This window comes from Bacillus rossius, chromosome 5, assembly GCF_032445375.1.
Source record: "Bacillus rossius redtenbacheri isolate Brsri chromosome 5, Brsri_v3, whole genome shotgun sequence".
NCBI lineage: Eukaryota > Metazoa > Arthropoda > Insecta > Phasmatodea > Bacillidae > Bacillus > Bacillus rossius.
The window spans coordinates 60,001,153-60,023,571 of NC_086333.1; the positions used below are offsets into that span (position 1 = coordinate 60,001,153).

General features: G+C 36.5%; 1 protein-coding gene across 1 annotated transcript in view; it reads left to right on the top strand.

Annotated features, from left to right (window-relative positions):
- Positions 1–17,605: 17,605 nt before the first annotated feature.
- LOC134531863 (circadian clock-controlled protein daywake-like) overlaps positions 17,606–22,419 on the top strand; it is a 31,781-nt gene continuing 26,967 nt past the window's right edge. Inside the window, exon 1 of the mRNA XM_063367863.1 lies at positions 17,606–17,709. Within this exon, the coding sequence (XP_063223933.1) occupies positions 17,634–17,709 (76 nt within the window). The 5' untranslated portion in view covers positions 17,606–17,633. The remainder of the gene's footprint in view (positions 17,710–22,419) is intronic.

Below are 22,419 nucleotides of genomic sequence, written 5' to 3' on the forward strand. Positions count from 1 at the left end.
TGTACTTCTACAGCTTTATCAAAATAACTTGACACTAAAATTGCAGCATTTTTTTATGCAACAAATACATTTAGTCATGCAGATCACTCACTATTTAAAGAAATGATCACAGCCAGTACTGCTAGCGTCATTATAATTGCTGTGTCTAGTGCAAAAATTCCTGAAGACTTCTAAAAAGGTACCTTCCCAATTCCCCAATAAACATTTGTCGAGTAAAAGTAAATCTTCCCAACGAACATTTATTAATTCGCTTGTTAAATCGAAAGGTGTTTGTATTAGTATTTGATTTGCTAATTAATCCTTCAGTTACTAATTTTTTTAACATCTCTATAAAGTTGCAATACTAACTATTAATATTTTGATCATAGCTCATTTATGTAACATTACACCCAGATGTATAGCCCATTCAACCAGAGCTAAAGTCGAAGCACAAATATACATAATTAAGTATATATAATTAAAGAAATATAATTAAATAAATATTTAGAAAATCATTGTCATTTTGTAAATCAATTTTTTTTACAATAATTGAAATATTCTAATAAAATCTTAAACATTATTTATTTGTCTTGAATGTACGATTCTTGAATATAAGTATAAATAATAATTTAATAATTTAAATTTATTTTGGAAGTTATATTATTATATGAAACCATTTTGTTATTGTTGTAATACACCGTGACTGCAGAATTCATTCATGTGTTAAGGTAAAAAAGTCATATCAAAATACATAATGAAGTCACTAAGATAATATGTGAAATAATGTAATAAAATGTAATGTGCGACGTTCACGTAGATGCCCGTAAACGAAACAGGTTAGATATTATAATCATATTTAGTACTTTAGTACTTCCAAAATAATTTTTTTTAAGGCGCCCAACTATTATAATAAATCTCTATCTACTAAAACAATTCAGTAATTATAGTTAGATGATTTTAAATCAAAAATATCTAAGAATAAATTTGTCACGACAAGTGAAGCATATTAATAATAATTTACATAACTGAAAAGCTAACAAATATACCTATAGAAATTGTCGACAATGTGAGACGATTTTCAATTTATAGAGGACAGGGTCCAAGGTCTAGAGCCGAGAGCCAATGTCCGCCATCTTGGATTGTAACTTCATGACAGCCATCTTGAATGACTTTGACCTTGAAATTTAACGTTGATATTAACATTTGACCTTGATCCTTGGCATTGACCTTTGCCTTTGATTTTCAGTTCAGCCGCCATTTTAAATTATGCAATCTTGAATTCAGTCATTTTGCTCCCCGCCATCTTAGAATCGAGTGCTCCACTCTTAAATGTTTCACTATTTCGTTATGTGACATCACTATCGATTTCCCCACTCCAAAACGTTCTATTTTTCGTTAGGATAGAACCTTTCGCTCTTTTAATTAAAATGCCATGTCTGCCATTTTTAATTATGACACATCTACAGTTTGATTTTCTAGAATGTTTACCATTTGAATTATAACGTCACGTATCCCATTTTCCCCCCTAAACTTTCTGCCATTTTTAATTATAACGTCACAGCCTCCACCTTTAAAATTCGTAATTTAAAAAAAAAAATGAGAAAAAATTATAAACACACTAGCTTAAGTACCCGGAATTGCCCGGGCTTTACACATTATTACACATGTAAAGATGGCTACCATGACGTCGTACTGGTTAACATAATATATTCCCTGCTATTAGTTGTGGGGGGTCAGTATGCTGGTAACCTCCGTGGAGGAAAGACCACGTCGCCATTTTTTCCCTCACCGTGTTCGAACCAAGGTCTCCAAGCTTCATGACGTAAGTGCGTTTTTCTTAAAATTTTATTAACATTGTAATCAAATAATGTATTTATAAATGTTTTTTTTTCGATTTTTCGACGATAATTACGGATTTTAAAGAACGCGGCTGTGACGTCATAATTGAAAATTGCGAAGCATTTTTGAAAACACTATGGCAAACGAGACTTCATAATTAAAAATTGGGAAAATGTATAGAAAACAAAAAGATGGATGTGACTTCATAATTAAAAATGGCGGACATGTCATAATTCAAAGGGCGGAATGTTCTACCGAAATGAAAAGTGCAACTTTTGGGAGTGGGCACTCGATTGTGATGTCGCCGTAACGAAAAAGTACAACGTTTGAGAGTGGGGAACTCGATTCCAAAATGGTGGAAAACAAATGTTTAATTTCAGATGGCGGAAAATCAAAAGTTTAATTCAGGATGGTGGGATTTAAATTGCTGTCTGAGTCTGAGATCAAGGTCATAGGTCAAATATCAAGATCAAGATTCAAAGCCATGTCATCATAGATGGCCGCCGTGATATCACACACTAAGACTTAGAAGGGGGGGGGGTGTTTCTCTGGTCTATTTATTTATAAGGGGCCATTATATTTTTAATAAGGGCCTTACCGCGGTGGCCTAGGGATGAGGGATATATAATAAAAATCCCTGTGGAGATGTGAAAAATAAAATGACCAAAACAACATTCTATAAGCCAGTCTGGGACATTAATATTGTTGATGCTTTTCTAATTTTACTTAAAAAAAATTAATACTATTTTCGTGAAAAAATATACTTAATTTTTTTTTTAAATTCCAAAACCATTCTATTATAGTTATTATTTGCTTTCCATTCATGCACGACGCGACCTCTCATATCCTCTTAAAGCTAAACTGCAGTGTTTACGGCCTCATACGACTGCTGTAGAGATACGAATACGCTGTGAAAATGATCTAAGATTTCATTATTTTTAAATTGGTTCAAACATGGTGACGATGAACCAGCAAAGAGTCTGACAGTTTGTTCTCTACTTACAGACTCTCACGGTATATTGAGAGGCGGAAATCAATATTGATGTATAAAATATGTCAAAACTTAAATTTTAAAAGAAACTAAATATAATTTTGGAAAAATTCGCCTCTAGTCGCAAAATGCACGTACAAAATCCCACGGTTCTAGGCCTCTACGTCTCTGCACTACGAGAAAGACAGACACAAAAACTCTTTATTGTTTATATATTTCTGGGAGATTTAATACGATAGAGATCTTTCATTTGTTGTTGCGGCTCAAAATTTCTCACCAGAATTCCACTGAACGTTATTTTCGAGCTGTAAAAGGTCACGCAAGAGATCACGCTAATTACGAACACTTGCGTGGCGACTATCCGCTGAGAGAAGTCGAGACGAAGCACAAATGCAAGGTAGCTAACGTGACGAATGCGCAGTAATGGCTCTGAAATGCTAACAACGAAGTAACTAACCGCTCGGCATGTGGGACCGAGCCTTAACGAGGCCGTCCAAGGTCGCCATGAGACTCTCTCCGGGAGGGCAAGGCGAGCGACACGGACCCTGGTCGGCCGTGCTCCATTAAGGCGGGGCAACCAGACGGCGCTGGAGCCACGGGAACCTGCTGGAACTGGCATCGACTCAAACGCTCTAGTGCACACCGAGTCTGATGGCACCGACAACTTTCAGCTGCAGGTTATACACGGGAAATTAGATGATAACATATATGTGTGTGAGCGAGTGTGTGTGTGTGTGTATATATAGACACACACACACGCACCCGAGGGCTGTTTTTTTTTAACCTTCGATGGGCTATAAAAAATTACATAAAAATTTTACTACCAACAATTCAACAGGGTAATGTTCGCAGGCTTTCACGGCCATTGTCCGAAGAAGCTTGGATTCTGGGTTGTAGCCGCGTCCTTGGCGAATAATTCACCGACGTTTCGGTCGACATTGCAGTCGCCATCATCAGGAAGCAGTTACCTACCTGCAGTAGGCGACTGCAATGTCGACTGAAACGTCGGTGAATTATTTGCCAGGGATGCGGCTACAACCCAGAAGCCAAGTTACTTCAATTCAACAGGGTCCTACTTATTTTTCTGAATAATCGCGAAAACGTTCGTGGTATCTGTCATATCGTAACACAAGCTTCTCGATGCCTTCTTCGGAGAGGTTAGCCGCCAGTGAATAGAGGTAACAGGGCCAACTCCTATATCTCCCTCTCCCTCACGACGCCGCTGTGAGGCGGGTGGACTAGTCAGGCGGCGCATTCTGTCGCACTATTCGCAAATCTTGCGACAAGTTTTGTATTCGATTGTTTCGATATTCTAGGAAAACGATTCAAAGAAAAATATTACAGGAAATAAAGTAACTCAACACAGATAACCTCTGAATTTTACTAGGTCAATTTTTTTCTTCTTCATACCTATCCTGTTACCATTCCACAAGTTATTATACTTTAACTTGTAATTCTATAAATAATATTACAATACGTGTTGATTCTGGAAACTTAGTTAATGAATATTTTTAAAGAGGTTAAATATTGCAATAGCATTGTTAGTATGTTTCATTTCTTGAACTTTTTTTTTATTCTGGACCATTGTGACCTAGATTCGGATTCGATGAGTATATTAGAAGTAGTCTTTGGTATTCGGATTCAAGAATATTGGGATTTGACCCATCAATATGTTTATGGTCTAAAGTACTTCCAAAGTTGGTATACGCCTTTGAAGTTGGAGCTCTAAATAATAAAGTATTTTATATTGAACACCAAGCGAATGAAGAATGAATAATGTTTAGTCGAATGAAGTTCTGCAACCGCCGTAAAACATGCCGCTGTCGTAAAAATGACGTCAATGATATAATTGTGGGTAACACCCTTAATTCCCAAGAAAAAAGTATGTAGCGTGTTGCTACTCAAAATTATTTCAATTAAATTACTATTTTACCACAGCGAAAAACTTTTGCGTGTTTGCAGAATTTTGTTCAATCAAATATTTTGTTAGACCCTGCGTGTCAAAGTCTAATTTTTTTTTTTTTTTTCAATTTTTATTTGTAATCGGCCTATGCCAGCTGTTCAGCTCCAACTTTAAAGGCGCAGGGAGCACTTTGGACTATTATATATATATGTATATATATAACATATAAATATATATATATATATAACAGCTTATTATTTCGTAATGAGCTTGCAGCGGAAGTTTGTCGTTCAGATTGAGAATGAGCCTGTGCGCGCTAATGACGTAAGTGTTGTAGCCTGGTGCAGGGAACATTCTCGCTTACTTACCAGCTACAAGGGATGTTGGATCACCGTTCAGACTCACACAGAGGTTCGATTCCTGTAGTAAGACAGGGCGTAGTCAGGATTTTGTGAAGGAGAGGGTCGAGTACAACCATTATTATTTTTCTGAGTAACATTACTTTAAAATAAAAACGATTGCCACACTAAAATTCCAGGTAATATCAGGCTTTTAGAACCCACACTTTTAGACGTAGAAATTTAAGCAATCATTTTTCTTGAAAAAATACCGCTGAAAATTTTTTTATTTGAGATTTTATTTAATTGTTTATAATAATTTGTTCTTAAATCACTTGTTTAAAGACATCGTTAATGCAAGTCACAAATACAAAGATGTTATTAAATACATGAAATTCACATGTCAAATTTGTATGAAAGACATACTTGCAGTAACAGGTGTGCAAACCGGCATTAAATATAGTTCTTGGAAACACAGTGCCTGTCACTTTTGTGTGTAAGGTATGTCGAGCTATTGTGGAGAGGCAATACAGAATTCTAGACAAATAAGGATTAAAATAATCATTCTGTAACCTTACATAGTCAAACTGCTATAATTGTGTTAATATGTTTTTTTTTTCTTGTTTTTTTTTTTAAACCCTTGAAAAGTAGGGGTTCGGACCTTACGACTACATCCCTGTACGAGGTAAAGGCTTCATAGAGGCGTTGAATTTTTTCTTCGCTGCTCGATTCCTATCTTATCACTCATAAGTCTCCAATGGCTGCCACATGCCAGCAATACATCCAACTCTTATTCATTAGTTTATTAAATACCAGCTAATTACCGGCATGCGTTGCAATGCCTCATTCAATTTTATTTGTTAATTTGTTTAATTTAGTTACACATACACAGATCATCTCTATCTCTCTCTAATTCTCTATCCTTCTATCTATCTCTATGTATATCTCTATACCTCTCTATATATCTCTAGTTCTCTTTATATCTAAACCTCTCTACCTCTATATCTTTTATCTATCTTTACCTTTCTATATATCTATATATTTCCCCCTCTCTCCTCTCTTTACCTATACATCTATATATTTCTTTATCTCTCTATCTATCATTATAGCTCTATATCCCTCTTTTATATTTAATTCCATTCAATTCTCTCATGCGTGCGCATTTATACACTGAAAACACATGAACTGCCGCTAAATTATATGAAACACATTTGTTGAAACAATTCGCGCGCCACCTATTATAAAATGTTGTATTTATTCAGAAACCTTCGCAGGCATGATCAACAAAGTTACTTCGCATTCGGATGAATAGTATAGGAACGCATAAGGGACAAAAAAACAAACATTCATTAATTATATTGACCTTAACGAAGTGGCGAACCTGTGGCAGGTGAGATGGAGTCATACAACTCCCAATCACCTTGGTCGTGTAGCGTATTACGATTTATTATTTATATATGATTGTAACTTTTTTAATTCATCAAATAAATATAGGGTTTGTTATATTGTGTGGACAGTTCTAACTAAACTGTTTTAAGCATTTAAATTATGAAACATATTTGTTATTTATCTGTACTATTTGTAACATTTTCTTAAACTATAGTAATATTTTAAGATAGTAAGATTTAAAAAAATTGTTTCGCTAATGATTTTTCAAGACGTCAGAATTATGTTCTCACTCTCTTTTCTAAGGGGCTATTATTTTTCGAAATTTTGGATTGCGCACTTTTTAATGGGAGTTTTTCCTTAAGGAAAAAGGTAAGGGAGGGTGACCTCGCAGTTTTTCCTTCAGGAAAACGGCTTGGGCCGTGGTTGGTCGGGAGTCGCGAGTGTCCTGCCCCCCTCCTCCGCCCGCGGGGACCCACGACTCTATCGCCCATGTCCATCGCCCGGAGGCGCCTGCGTACCGGGTGACCTCGCCCGCACGCACTTGTAGAAGGAGTGGGGGTTGTCACGGCGGCGCAGGACCACGGAGCCGCTGATGGTTCCGTCCCGTGGAGCGAAGCGGACAGTTTCTATTCAACCAATGCGTTACATCTCAGCTCTCGGTGCACGGCATTTGTGATTGTCACACGGAACGAAAATGTGCAACGACGCAATCCGTGGCGGATGGCGCGAACAAAAAGTTCACAAAGCCAAAGGGAACTTTATAATATTAACTGTTTTATGAAATTAAAAAAGACGAGCAGAATTTTTATTAACTTCCTGGTCGAAAATTTAGGTCCAAAACCGGGGTTTAGTTTTTTTTTGAAAGTTTTTTTTCTCGCTTTTATAGGAGAAGTTTCATTATATAGTTTAAAAAAAATTCTGTCTCCAAATCGAATAGTTCGATAGTCAACGTAGCTGCTCCGGCAGTGAATTCTAGAAGTGGGTGCGGAAACTACTTGCGATTCGTGTTGGTAAATGTAGTTGAAAACATAATTTGCCTATTACTATCACGCTCGGGATTATTTTTAATAATTATACATTAAATTCGCAAGACGTGAATTTGCTCGTTACTCTGGTGAGTACTGAAAGACTTGCTCACACACACACTCACAAACACACACAAATATATATATATATATACATACATAAAACCGCGTCATTAATATAAATAAACAAATTTTAAAGCAAGCTTATGTGACAGTGCTACTAGTCTACTTTAAATTAATTTGCAGTGTTTCAATATGCATACTATTTTATGAAATAAAATGGAACCACAAAACATATATTATTAAAATAACACAAAAATGAAAAATGCAATTAATTGTCATGTAATACACATTAAAACAGCGAATGAAAAATAAATACAAATTTAAATCACGATTTAATATTTAATTCTAAAGAAAAAAACCTATTGAAATATTATAAAAGTCTAACCATCACTTCAATTATTCAGTAGTTATATATTGACATTTCTTATTTCTTATTTGGAAGTTAAAATTCTGAAGATCCGTTTGAAATTGAGATTTAAATAAATAGGTAAATGTATATTCTGTATACAACGAGTGGGATAATATTATGAGCTACATAATTCAACTAAATTTTACTTCCGTAAACACTAGTCATTGTATCTCTTAATGTAAATGCCCTTAGAAGTTTAAATGACAAATTGGATGGGTACGTGGTACGTAAATGTTTTTAATTAAGCGTAAAATAATATTTTATTGTAATGATAACTATTGGTTTAATCAACGTTCTTATAATTTCTCCCTATGCCAAAATACTGAACTGCAGAAAAAAATAACTGGACAGAAGTTAAGTTAATCATTATAAATCCTTAAACTGATAATACCGATCTGTCCAAATAACTGGCTCTTCCACTCGCTACTACTGCGTCGCTGATTGGTTGACTTGCCGCTTGCTGTTATACCTCTACTCGTTGAAGGTGAGCGTGTTGGTCACTGAATACTCGGGAAGGAAAAATGAGGGGTGAGGGGTTTATGCTAATGAACAAAAATAAATTAAATACTTTTTTTTTCAGCATTTATAGAATGAATTATTGAAAACACCTTAGTCTAAATCTTGATCGTATTCGATGGCTTTCGTGGCCAGAGTATTGACTTCTTCTTGACCGTGAATCAAGGCCACGTCCGAAGATATGATGATGATGATGATGATGATGTGACAGGCGTGCCAGCCTTGCCGTGTTGCAGCCTTGCAGCCACCTTCACGGGCGATTAAGGACGTATGTCCCGTTCCGGGTAATTGTTTCATGTTTACGTCCCACGCAGTTAAACTTGCTGACTTCCCGAGTGGCTGAACATTCACAAAATGAAAAAAAAAAAAAATGTATATCGCATACGGAAAGATTCTCTGTGCGTCTCAGGCCGAAGACAGTACGCCTAACCATGAGGGTTTTCAACCATGTAGGAAGGGTTGCATGCATCATGCGCTCAGTGGGGATTGGCCAGCCATGGCAGCGATTGAAGCCAAGTCCAACTGTTACCATTTTGGTAACTGCCTCAACCGTGCGTTATTACTTGCTGGTCACTATATCTGATTGTTTTATATTTAATTTATTATTATTTTATTTTTGGTACTTAATTGGTAAATTTAATTCCTTGAACTATTTTGAAATTGCACTGTCAAGATAGCAAGTGTTAAGTTGGAGAGACGCGAGGCGATGGACATCGCTGATGCCCCGGGGTGGTCAAGTGCCGCGGCAGCGGCGGACTCGCTGCGACTTGGAAAGTAAAACTAGAGACCCTTATTTATTTTCTGGTGATGGTTCGCCTGGACGGAAGGTGGAGAAAAAATCACAATTTGACTTATTGCCACGTGAAACGATCGTGACTGCGTCTAACGTCATGTGCTAACGTGATTAATACTACCAATAACTTATAATACTTCTGAATAAACTTGCTCCATATAGCTCGATATATTAGTGCAAAAACAATATGGAAAATACCGTTCGGTAAAAATGGCCATGTAGACTTTTTGATAGAACTTTCGTATTATTATTTTTTAGTAAATCCATGCGCATGGTGCTGTTGCTAATATATACCCTGTATGAGTTATTAATTTTTCATGTCAGTGCTAAATGTATGTCATTATTGTACGGCGTCATCACTCGCGGTGATAGTATAGCATTAAATTCATTCACCGTGCTTCTGTGTGCGCCTTACTTTACGTGTAGAGCCCCATCGACCCCCCTTCAATTTGTTGCTTATAGAATTATTGTTTGAATCCCATACACACATGACGGGGAAAGGGTACATATAAGTAATTTTGCCTTTTTTTTTTTTTTTTTTTTTTTGCTTCCCTGTGGCGGTGTGTGTGGAAGGTTTTTTGTAGACCCCGGTAGCGATCAAGGTCTTTGAGATTGCTGAAGGCCGGGGTTACACAACTACCCTATCTTATTTGTAGACTATAACCATTGAATATATATTCAATGCTATAACTACATTTAAGCTGGGCTCAGGTAAAACCTGCACAGCAGAATGAAAAGGGGAGGGGGAAATAAAATCCTGTGCACATTCATTTGGGGAACAATAATTCATGCATAAGGGGCAAAAATTTTCTGCGAAAATATTTTGAGACTATCCGTGTGTTAAAAAAACTATCGCATCGTTTTGTTTCGTGATTGGTTGCGTTACTCTCAGGCGCACGTCTACTTCCGGCGGAGTAAACTCGTCGCTATTGGCCCAGCCAAAAGTGGCAATGGCTCCTCTTGCAGATGGCTGCCAGTTACTGTCGTGTTTGGCGCGGGCATGATTGATTGCAGTCTTGACAAGCGCCCAGTTCTTTCCGCGGGAAATGCCTCTCTCTCTCTCCCCCCCCCCCCCCCCCAGTCACGCAGTAAGCCGGCAGGCTGAGTGCAGGAAGAAGAGTTGGTCTGGGCAGGAAGAGTCGGCCGCGCATGAGGCGGGAGCTTGGACGTTACTGCCCGCCTTGTCCTGGTCTGGGTTAACCAGCGACCCATGTGCCCTTGGTGACGGGCGACTGGAATTTATTTCGCCCACCCGGCTTCCAGGCAGCAGCTGAAACATATGACGGAAACAAAAACTAAAGAAACCACTCGGCGCCGGGACCAGATTAGATTAGATATCAAACATCAGAACCAATGCAATCGTTCGTGAACTGGTGCACCGGGTCCCACTCAGGAAAGGATAGAGCTGCCAATATGTCTTGTCGCCAGAAAATGATGTCGGTTGGTTGGAGGAATTAACGCTCCGCCGAGGCAGCAGCAGATTAGTTTTAAAAACTATGCCTAATCGACCCTTTTCTAACCTAGTTATAACAAGAATGCGCTCCACATGGCCTATTTCTTCATGCCGGCGCATAGCTTGTCAATTTTTCCACGTCACTACCACACATATGGGCAGCTTGTTTGTAAATTTACATCTTATTCCCGAGTACACGAGATATGGCTCTAATAAACCTAAATTTAACGGTTTGTAGTGAAATAAACATATGTTTATATTTATGAAAGTTATTTTTCAGAAATTAGTGCCCAGAGAAGAATGTTAAATTCATGTAAATGCACTGGGTAACGAGCAAATTCATGTGTTCTCATGTGGAAAATGCACTTAAAACACTCGGAATCGAAACTCGGACACTAAATTTAACGTAGAATACTTTAAAATAACTCCGAGCGTGATAAATATACACGAAAATTGTGTTATTGACGCGGCTCACACCACTAGAATTCGTTGCAGAACAAAATTTTAAAATATGTAAAATGAAACGGCTCCGATGAAAGCGAAAAATATTGAAAAAGTACTAAACCCTGTATTTAGTTCTGATTTTCTGACATGTAACTTTATTAAAATGCTGTCCAGCTTGTTAAAATTCATTAAATAGTTAATACTATAAAGTTTCCTTTTGTCTTTGTGAACTTCGGTTCGCGCCATCCACCACAGATGGCAGCACCTTGGTTACACATTCCGTTCCACGCGACTTCCTATCCATTCACGATATTACTCTCATCAAATGCCGTATATCGAGAGCTAAGATGTTTGAACATCAAAAATGGTTGAAAATATTGACAGAAAGCAGCCTTGCTTTTATGTAAAGAAGATAACCAGAACGAATGCAATTATGCTGGTAACCGTAACATGAACGTCAAAGTCATTTTAAATTCAAATGTGATTGAGGAACGAAATAGTGTATGACAGACAACTTGAATGCTATAAGTGAAAAGAGAAAATAGATAAACAGTGTTATGACGTCGCCGGTCTTATGAACGAGAGTTTATGGGCACCGAGCAAACAATGACTGTTTACGTTGAGCTAGTTTCAATAAACATTCAAATCGAATGGATTATCCGGAAAAAAGTAAAACTAACCGTAGTTTGAAATGTGTAAAAATATGTAGCAGTGCATAAAAAAAGTTCTTTTTTATATTCTTAGTTTATTTTTAATTAAAAATAAAAACTTTAAAAAAATTATTGATAGGTTCCCTTGCATTATACTTAAAGTATATATTTCCTATAAGATCCAAGGCTACATTAATGTCCTACCTTTTGTTTAAAATCTAAAAAAAAATTAAACTTTATTACTTGAAAAAAAATTATAAAGTATAACCTGACGCCAAACGTTTTGTTGTAATAACAAACAATTTAATGTACATTATGTACCGAAACACCGGCACGAATAAAATAGTCCTGTTCAGTTACTTATCGATTTGTTGGCGTTTTAATGATATTTTGTTTATTTCGAAGATTAACAGTCTGTGTGCAAAAGTAAACATCATTCTAAAGTTATGATAATTGGCAGGTCACGAACGTATTGTAATTCGCGATTATCAAGACTCCGCTAGGGACAATTGACTTTCAGTTTTTTTTGTAAAAAAGATAAAATTTTAAAACCATTGTTAAGTAATCGTTCTTCTGTGTAAATATTTATGTCGTAACTGAGTGACGTGAGCAAGCCTTGAAAGACATCAGGCGAATTCTAGGGATTGGCATATAATACATTCAATTCTGGCGATTAGGAATAGCTATTTACAATCTAGTTAGTTCAGGAATAAATTGATTTATAGAAAAATTAAGTTTATCAGTAAAACTTATAGTGCAAATGAACGCATTAAGTTTTCTTGTCACTATTGACTCCATTATTCTGTAATTGTTAAACGAAACCTAGTCATTTGTTTGAATTGCGTCTTGGTCGAAACTTTAAAACTATTTTAATATGAAAGTTAAAATATTAAACTAATATAAAAACTATGTTTTTTGTGATAAAGCTTAATGAACAGTACTACAAACACAGACCAACATAATGTAGACACTAGTTTTTCCCAGTGATCTGATTGAAATAATTTTGAGCCGTACCGCTGATTATAGCTTGCACGAGAATAAATCTCACTGAAATAATAATGAATTGCAAATTCTGTCATGGACTATTGTTAATAGTGCTGCCCACCCTATGTCCTGTCATTTTGTGAACTTAGTAAATACAGTTGGCTTATCTAATTTTTAATTTATACAGTGTAAACTGACAGAAATATTTTAATGCGTTTTTCGGTGAAATTCTGCCATTGTTAAGTACTATATGTTATGAGCAAGCCATTTGCGTTACCTACTTATTGTTTTGCCTGCTTATGTGGAATTAAGTATAAAAAATAACATACGAAAGTCGAGTGTAAAATTGTTTACTCAAGTATGATTACCATAAAGCCATTCGTAAAATACATTTATTTGGAGATCTTATTTATTTACATTGCTTTGTGACATCGTTGTTTTGTGTGATGTTAACTGAGGTGTTTAATTTAAGGATTTTAAGATTGTGATCCATATTTAGTTTAAGTATTTGATTTAATATGTTTACCTCTAGCAAATGTTTAAGGTCGTATTTTCCAACTACCCAGTCCATACAATAGTTATACATATATAATGTGTACATACTAAATGTATATACAATTTATACATACATAATGTATAAAGTATACTTAAAATACTAAATTTTGAAAATAACATTCACTTAAGATCATACAAAACAATAATATTTTTAAGTTAAGCAGGGTACGATCTGTTTTCCTAGAAGAAACAGTTAAGGAAGGATTAGTTATAACACTGGTTTTATATGTATCAGAAAAGTTCATCCACGTCAAAAAGGTTTTTTTTTTTTTTTTTTTAACTGTCGTGCTAGTCACAATATTAATTTTCTTTGCCTTTTGGCAGTGAATCCAAAGATACCTTTGAATAACAGCATTGAAATTATCGATATTGTTATCACGATAATTAAGTTAGTTTGCAGCATTAAATAAAATTGAGATCACTTCGAAATACACTATAAAAAATCGTGATTGCCGCAACCGGATTGCTGTCATCAACCAATGAGGAAGCATGGACGATAAGCATGAACCACAATTTTTTTCGTGTTCAGATTTTGGCTGTACCTGTTCTTGTGCCATTTTATTTTTTTCCTTTCAATTCTCCTCATCATCAGGCTTCTTCCGATTGCAGTATATCGTCAAAGTATGTGAAGCGCCTATCAAAATTACTCACAAATGATACGTCTGCAGGTATGTTGACCCCAGATAGTACGGCCATTGGGAAGCTGGCTAGATCTCCAGCCATCACCGCTGGTGATAGGAAAAGGAGGGGGGGGGGGAGGTGGGAAGGATCACAACGTGACTAGCGCCTTCGAGCATCTATATCATAGAGACCTCATTCGTCCTTTGTTTGGAAGCCAGGATCTCAGTCAGCTGAGACTTACCGTGCTGTATATTTTGTGTTTCCTTTGTTCCTCAATATTGTTCGCCTTTTTTACGTAAATATAAATGTTGGTTAACGAATATGAGTGTAAAATTTTGATAAAAAGCGCGTTAAGTGTGTGGAAATTACGGTATTCAAGTCCACCAATTCATTGTTTGTATTGTGCAGCCAATCTCAAATGTATTTGTTTTGAATAAATAATGGTGGCTGTGGATGGTAGTACTAAATGATTAAAAAAAAAAAAAAAAAAAAAAGGAAGCTGTGTTTCATTTTACAGGCAAGGTTGTCAATTACATTATTTATTTTAATTGACTTGAACTGTCTACCGTTTGGTGATATAGATGATACTGAACGCTGTAAATTCTGTAAATTGATACCTGTCATAAACTGTAGTACACGACTGTTATAAAATAACCCCAGTTTCTTAAAAAAAAAATTGCAAGTAAATGGTGAATAAGATAATCTGCTATCGAAATTGTGAATTACTCAACCTAAGGCCAACTTACAGGAAAATTATTAATATGGGTGAGAAACCTAATTTTTTATTTTTACACTTGCAAGGGCTATTAGGATTGTAGTTTTATATGAAGTGTACTTACGGTAATCCTTGAGGAGAGCCTCTTTTGTGAAGAAAAATAAATTAATAAATAAGTGCTCTATAATGTTTCTTTTCTTCCTGACATGTTTGTCAATTATTATTTAAAAGTGAGTTGTAATACTTCAAATATTTTTCATTTGAATGAATGTATAAGTTATGTGAATTTTAAAAAAAAAATTGTGAGAGCTGTTAGGTAGGTAGGCTACATTGTAAATACTACGAAAACATGTGAACAGTTTTTCAGATTAGGTTAGCTACATTTTAAATTGATAATTCCTCACCAATAATACAAATGGTTATACATTGTTTTTAATGTGGACAACCTAACTAACCTAACCAACCATACACTCGATTTTATATTATTTTAAACGTAGCCAACATAATTCTGCAAAATAGTAGCTTCTCGGAAATGCAAAAAAAAAAAAAAAAAAAAACCTTGGTGAAAGTTATTAACACGTATTGAATACATAAATAACATATAGTACATACCAACCTTCTACTCCTGATTTAACATATGCTAATATTGTGAAGAATGAAGGAGGGCGTGGGGGCAGTTAAGAAGCGAGGCCGGCCGCCATAATCCCCGAAGGTATGCGCACGTGAAGTCAGTGGCCAATGCAGGGCCGCCAGCCGATTGTGTGGCTTCGTCTCCCGCCTTCTTAACAACAGTACAAAGTCTCCATTTGTCTTTGTGAACTTTAGTTAGCGCCATTCGCCACAGATGGCAGCACCTCTCCATTCCATTCGACTTTCCTCCCATTCACGAAAATACTCCTACCAAACGCCGTACACCGAGAACTAAGATGTTGAAAAAAAATTTTTTTTTAGAAGTCTTGTGCAATGATTACTTACAATGCTTTTACTGCACTTCACAACATGGAAACATTGTTTATTTTATCTTTCAATTTTACGAATTAAAGCTCTAATGTTTTCAACACCAGATGGTTGGAAAAATAATTATATTTACTACAGATTGAAGGAGTAATTTTTTTCTGGTTTTCACAATTTTCAACACCCCAGGCAGGGAGTACGCCAAAAAAATTATAAATTTTATTCTCGCAAACTGTCAGAGACGGAACCAATCAAACCCAAACAGCGCGCCGAGGCCGTGCTAATAAAAAAAATAATAAAATCAATTTTGAATGTTTGTCAAACTAGTCCATATATTATTAAATAATTTAAAAAAAAACACACGAAAAACTACAGATACATCGTAAAAATATACCTTAGAAATAATACGATTGCAGTTTTAAAAAATACAGTGTTTGGGTATTAAAATGTTAACAGAATAAAGCCTCAGATAAATTATACTTGTTCTACAAAGGAGAGAATGCTTCATAGCAAAGACTACGCATATTGTCTAATGTCTATATTTTCTCTAAGTTTAAGCATTTTGTCCTCTGTAATTTTTTTAAGCTTTTGGTAATTATTTATGTTTCAATTTTTTTATCTCTGCGTATTGATCTTGGGAAAACAGTTTCGACCACCAATGAAAGAGTTTGTACCAAAAATAATTGTGTTAAATGCTATCAGTTACGCGGGCACGAATTTTTAACGTCGATCACTATTGGTTGTCCACTCATGTTTTATTTAGAACAAAATAACCATTATTAATCACGTCATAAGCAAAAAATTAGAATTAGAAAGTTAGTTCAAAAGCATCTGAGCTGAAAAGCAGAAGTACATGATTAATAATGCAATTATTTTGTGGACTGAACTTGACGCTTGAAAATATATTACTTCAAGATAACTTATTTACGAATATATCAGTTAGTCTACTAGATTTTGAAATTATTTAAGAATAAGCTGCAGCTGTAAACGATTCCTGAATCAAGGAATGACGTCCCCTGTTGCTGTGTTCGAGGCTTCATCAACTGCAGGTAACGAGATTCCTGAGCAACTCCCGGACCAAAACCTTTGAAGGCAGGATGACCGAAGAGGCTACGTTCGAAGGCTTATCCAGAAGTTGTGTTGAACCACGGGAAATGACGCCAATTTCAAAACTGTGATTACCATTTTATTCGACGCGTCAAAATAAGGTTGTATTGTCCACGTGAGTACAACCCCCCCCCCCCCCCCCCCGCCATATATATATATATATATATATATATATATATATTAGTATTCAACATCAAATTGTAGATGGTATTTTACTACATCATAGACACTTCGATGGTTTGTGTTCCGAAAATTCCAGCCGTTGTTCGTTGTTCACAAATAAATACCACAAATAAACAACAAAATACTATCTTTCAGTAATGCCGTATCATTAAACTTAACATCTTTGTTATATGTATAGGCTATATAGTCCGTTGGTGGAATTTAAATATAAATTATGAGATGAGTTGAAAATTTTTGTGAAAAAAAAAAGATTTAAACAATGTGAAATACTTAAATGAATTTCCATTAAAAAAAATTATAAATAATTTATTTAAGATTAAAAAGTTAAGTTTAAAAAAAAATACGTGCCGGTTCAGTAGAGAGACCGAGAGAAATATTTCTTTAAAATGATTTTTTACAGTTTAGAAACAAAATTTTACTGCACTATGTACATTGCAAAAAAAAATTTTTTTTTTTTCATTCCGGTGCGGTAGCTAATGAATGGGGTGGCGTATGCCCGGGTAAACGCGTAACTGTGGAGCGCGTCCCAGAGGTGAGTGAACCCGGTCTTCTACGCAGGCACACAGTCGGTGTTGTCTGGAGGAGCGACGACTGGACCGAGCCCAGCCGGGGCTGATAGCAGTCCCCCTCCCTCCCAGCAACCCGCCAAGGCCTCGCGCGCCGGGCTATAAAGGCGCGACGCGGCCGGCCGCGCGCTGTAGATCCAGCACACGCGCCGGGCCATGAAGACGATCCTCAAGTACGTCGTGGGGGCCGCCGTGCTAGGCTGCGTCGCCGCCAGGACGCCATTCCAGCTGCGTGAGTGTCGCCGACCAACACACACAGAACAACAACAACAACAAAAAAATTGGTTGTCTGTAAATTCGGTTTACGGACCATAGTTGAACATTGAGAAATGATTGCATACTTTTGTGAATAAAATTGAATCAAATTTTAATTGAATCATCACTATTTTGTACGGATGCAAAGAAGGAGTGAAATGAAATCTACAAATTTAATTGATAAATTTACTTTTATCAAGTTTAATGTGCCTAGAAAATAGTCAAATCGATGGTTGTTCCAATCGAGTGGAAGAGAGATAGATGCGGCGCAAGCGTACAATGAGCGTAACTGGACACGGCGTAACGGGACAATTTTTCGTTTGTGCAGCCGGTGTTCATCGATTTATTAGACGTTGTTACATCAAAAAAAAAAATTCCCTACTTTTACAAAATATTCCTTTCGGAAACCCGTTGCCAACAAATAGTTTGTAATACATACTCCAAGAAAGATGTTGTAACTTTGTTCAACACGAGCCTATGGTTATTTTTTATTTTTGCACGTATGAAATACTTTTTTTTTTTTCACGATAATACTGAGCTTTTAATACGAAACTGGGCGCATAATTTAATATTTTAATTTGTGTTTCATTCATGCATAATGTTTTTAACCAGTGGGAAAGACAATATAATATTTAAAAAATTTGGCCTTTGTGTTGTTTTACTATGCTTATTATGTATGCTGTTAATACTGGAAAGCTATTCAGGAAACGGTTTACAAATAACTTTAACTATTGGAGGTACTAGGACAACAAAAAGCATAAATTCCGGGGTAACAATCCGAACCCAGTATTTTAGCAAACACAAATTTTTTTTAGTGATACAAATTTTTAATGAAAATGTAAAGATTTAAAAACATCTGTAGTTTTAAATGAATATTTATGTCCCATTTAAAAAAATAAATTTCCAGTATGACGTCGTATCATCCCCGCGGGCCTGTTCTCTTAAGGCACTCTGCACACACGATCAGTCCTGTGGCTGCGGTTACTATTGCATATACTTACCTATCGTTTAATCGTAGACTATGGGAGAAACTTTAGATGTTGCAGTTGCAGTGGAACTTTAAGTAAAAAAAAAAAAGGAAAAGAAAATAGCAATGCAACCAGAGAGTATAAATAGAAATGTCTGCTACGGCACTCAGCTGATGGGCTGACAGTTTGGACAGGCGAGTTCTAGCCCATAGTCCGAATTTATGGGAAGCCATCAGTACGTCAGCCCATCAGTTACGAGTCGAAGGGGTGAGAACAATGGCGTGCTAGTTACGCCACTTCACGCAGACGGGGCTCTGAACCCTCGAGAGACCGGGAGAGAGGCGCCGCTTCTACTCGAATTACTGCAGAGGGACAGGCGCTGCCTTTCCGGGAGGTGGGGCCAGATGCGCCGGGCTGAACGGCCTGCCTCGTTGCATCGTCTTTAGCATTATCATAACAATATTTTACTCAACTTAACCAAAAAATATATATATTTTTTCATCCAAGACTTCCCTAGCCCTTGAATTCCCAACTCCCCTTTACCCCCTTCCACGCCGGATTCTTGTAAGATATCCCGCCGGAAATTGGATCTTGCTCTTGTTTTGTTTGGTAGGAGGCAAGTGATGGACCATTTTTACTTTTTTTGATAAATATGGGTTTGGACCTTGTGGCGTCCACACAGAAAAAAATGAATACTGTATATTTAATAAAGATTCCTTTGGAAATTAATGTATTGTAATAATACGAGAACAATATTATAAAATCTGTATAACACATAGCTATGGTTATTTTTGCATATATTAAATAGTTTTCACAGATAATGCTGAGTATTTATTACAAAAAATTGACGCATAATTTTATATTTTAATGTTCAGTTCAAGGATGATTTTTTTAACCATGAAAAAGATAAAAAAAATTCAATAATTGAATTTTATTTTGCTTATTATGAGCACAGTTAATACTGGAAAGGTATTCAGGGAATGGTTAACAAATAATTATAGGGGCTAATGTGACAACACAAAGCGAAAACGCCCGGGTAAGAATCCGACACGAACTCACACCCACGCCTCGCCCGGGACTCGAACCCGAAAAAACCTCTCCCCGAGAGCAGCGCGCTGCATTTCACGCCATGGAGGTCGGCTGCGCCTTATCGCCGCGGCCGCTACAGACGTGGTGACAATTCGTGGATTGTTCTGGAACTGGCAAAAAAAAAAAAAAAAGGAAGAGGGCGCGCGCGTTGCAAATATGCTTGTTCTCTTGCATGATTTTAAAAAAAAAAAACTGAGAGGTAAGACCCCCGTCTACCTGGTCACACGTATGGCGTGCAGAGCTTCAGAAAGCGACTTATGAATTGCTCAAGATATCCGAGTGGCGTCTGTTTACGAAAAGCGTTCAAGAATATTCTAAAGAAGGACGAATAGTCCTGTTTCCGTATTTCGTTTCAAAATTAATATTTAGGTAAGTTTAATGACACATGTTTTCACAATAATTTTTATACATGAATACTTCCGGTACAGATTCTTGAAAGCATGCTCATTACACCTTTATATTCATTTCTCCGCCATATAATGTTACGTTACCGCTCAAATCTCACAGTTGCTCTATGCACGACTAAAAGAAGGCGCGACAGTTTATAGCCTTGCGCTTAGAGGCGATACCGCGCTAGAAGCACCAGCGAGCTTCGCGCTTATCATCCCGCCTCACGAACACTTCTGACTAGGCGGGCCCCTTAGCATGCATACTGAAAGTTTATTTTAGAATCACGAGCGAGAGTTGGCTCATTGCGTGTGACCTTTGGACCGCAACAACATTTAATGTGACGAATAAACCATAAAGCATAAAGTTAACATAAAAAGGAAGATATAAAGGAGCGTTCGTGATATTAAAGAGGACAAACAAAAGGGTAAATATCATCGAAGCCATTTATTTTCCAACAAATTTTCTCGTGTGATAAATTTTAAGTAAATATATTAAAAAAATTGCAGAAACTGTGTTTGCTGGTTTCAGCATTAAATGAAAGCACTAGAAGTTGTAGTTTTTAATTAAATATTAAAAATAAATATGAGCATTAGTTTTTAATATGTTTTTATGCATTAATTATTTTTTTCATGTGTTTTGAAAATAAACCACGCGTTTAGTTGTGTAGCTGGACGAAACGCGCGTGTGCATTGGACTTAATCCTGGGTGCGCTTTACTTCGTATGCTGACATGTCGCCCTGATCACGCCTGAGGGAGTATAACTTCCCGACGTATCACATCCGTGCTTCTGACGTTTGGCGGTGCACTCGACCACTAACTTGGTTCAACCGCATCGAAGAACCTATCAGTAGAGACCGGAAAAATTCGCGGATTCATTTCGCGATAGTCTAGAATCCAAAAACGTTTGCCTTTTTATCGAATCAGTGATTGAGCCACAGTTTATCTGAATGAAACTCGGCCAATGGAAAATCCTTCAACAAAAGAAGTATCGAATCACGAGCATCCCAGATAACAGCTGTCACGAGTCAGTAGCCAATGAATGAGCAAATGTAATTATCCCGCGTGCGTAGAGGATCATGGAGCATATCCTACAGGTCACTGAAATCGCGAATTTTTCCGTTCTCTAGCTATCAGCTGACAAGGTTCACGGTATCGCCTAGTCGTTTGAAGCCCACTTGCTTCATGGAAGTATCTTCGTCTTTAGGATGTTCAAGAGTCCAAAATAATTTTTATTGAACTTCGTGGCTAGATTTTAATAAGTTTGATTAATGTTTGCACTATACTCAGTTTTCCAAGAATTAAATATATATATTTTATGCTTATATAATTATTAAAATACAGATTTTAGAAAAATATATCCTGCATTTCCATGAGCTGTGCCTCAAGCGTTTGATCCAATATTGAAAATGCTAAATTCTAAAATTTAACCACGTGGTGCATTATTAAGAATAAATATATATGATTGCGTGTATATATATATATATATTTTAAAACGAACTCTCCAATTTATGTTTTTAAAAACCAGTTTACTGAAGTATGTACTAACAAATAGATTAAAATTATAATTAATTAAACATTAAATACCACTGCTTCAATATTAAAAGGTCCTTTTTTAATCATACAAAAATCTTAAATATTTTGGAAATAAATAAAAAATAATGAATTTGCACACTCGAATACCTTTTAAGCCTCTGCAGATATAAATGCGATGTAAGATATTTCCTCGTTATTTACTGAGAAGAGCATGCACACTAGTGCTCAGCCCAGTTTGACGATGCCGCAGCAACTGTGTTGCAGCCACAGCAGTTGCGGGACTCGTGGTCCGATTGACCGCCCCGGGGATCGAGTCGAGTACCGGTCCACGGTGTGCCACCAGTGGCGGATCCAGGATTTTTCTTTGGGAGGGGCTTGACCCAGCTGAGGCTAGGCTTTATCAAGGCAAACACTAAAACAATAGTGGACCCAGATGCTTTTAGAGGGGGCTTGAGCCCCTTAGCCCCCCCTCTGGATCCGCTACTGTGTGCCCCCCGTTGCTCCTATTCATGCATTATTAAATTGAGCTCTAATTGCAGTGGTAACACTGGAGAAAGGGTCTTTTCCGTATAATTAAAACAAATTTTATAAAATTGATTTATATTTTTTGTTTCTGGTATTGAGTTTGTAATATTGAAGAATTTTCCGTGAAAATAAATAAATAAATAAATTTGCAAATATGTCATATCTGATTATTCTGTAAAAAA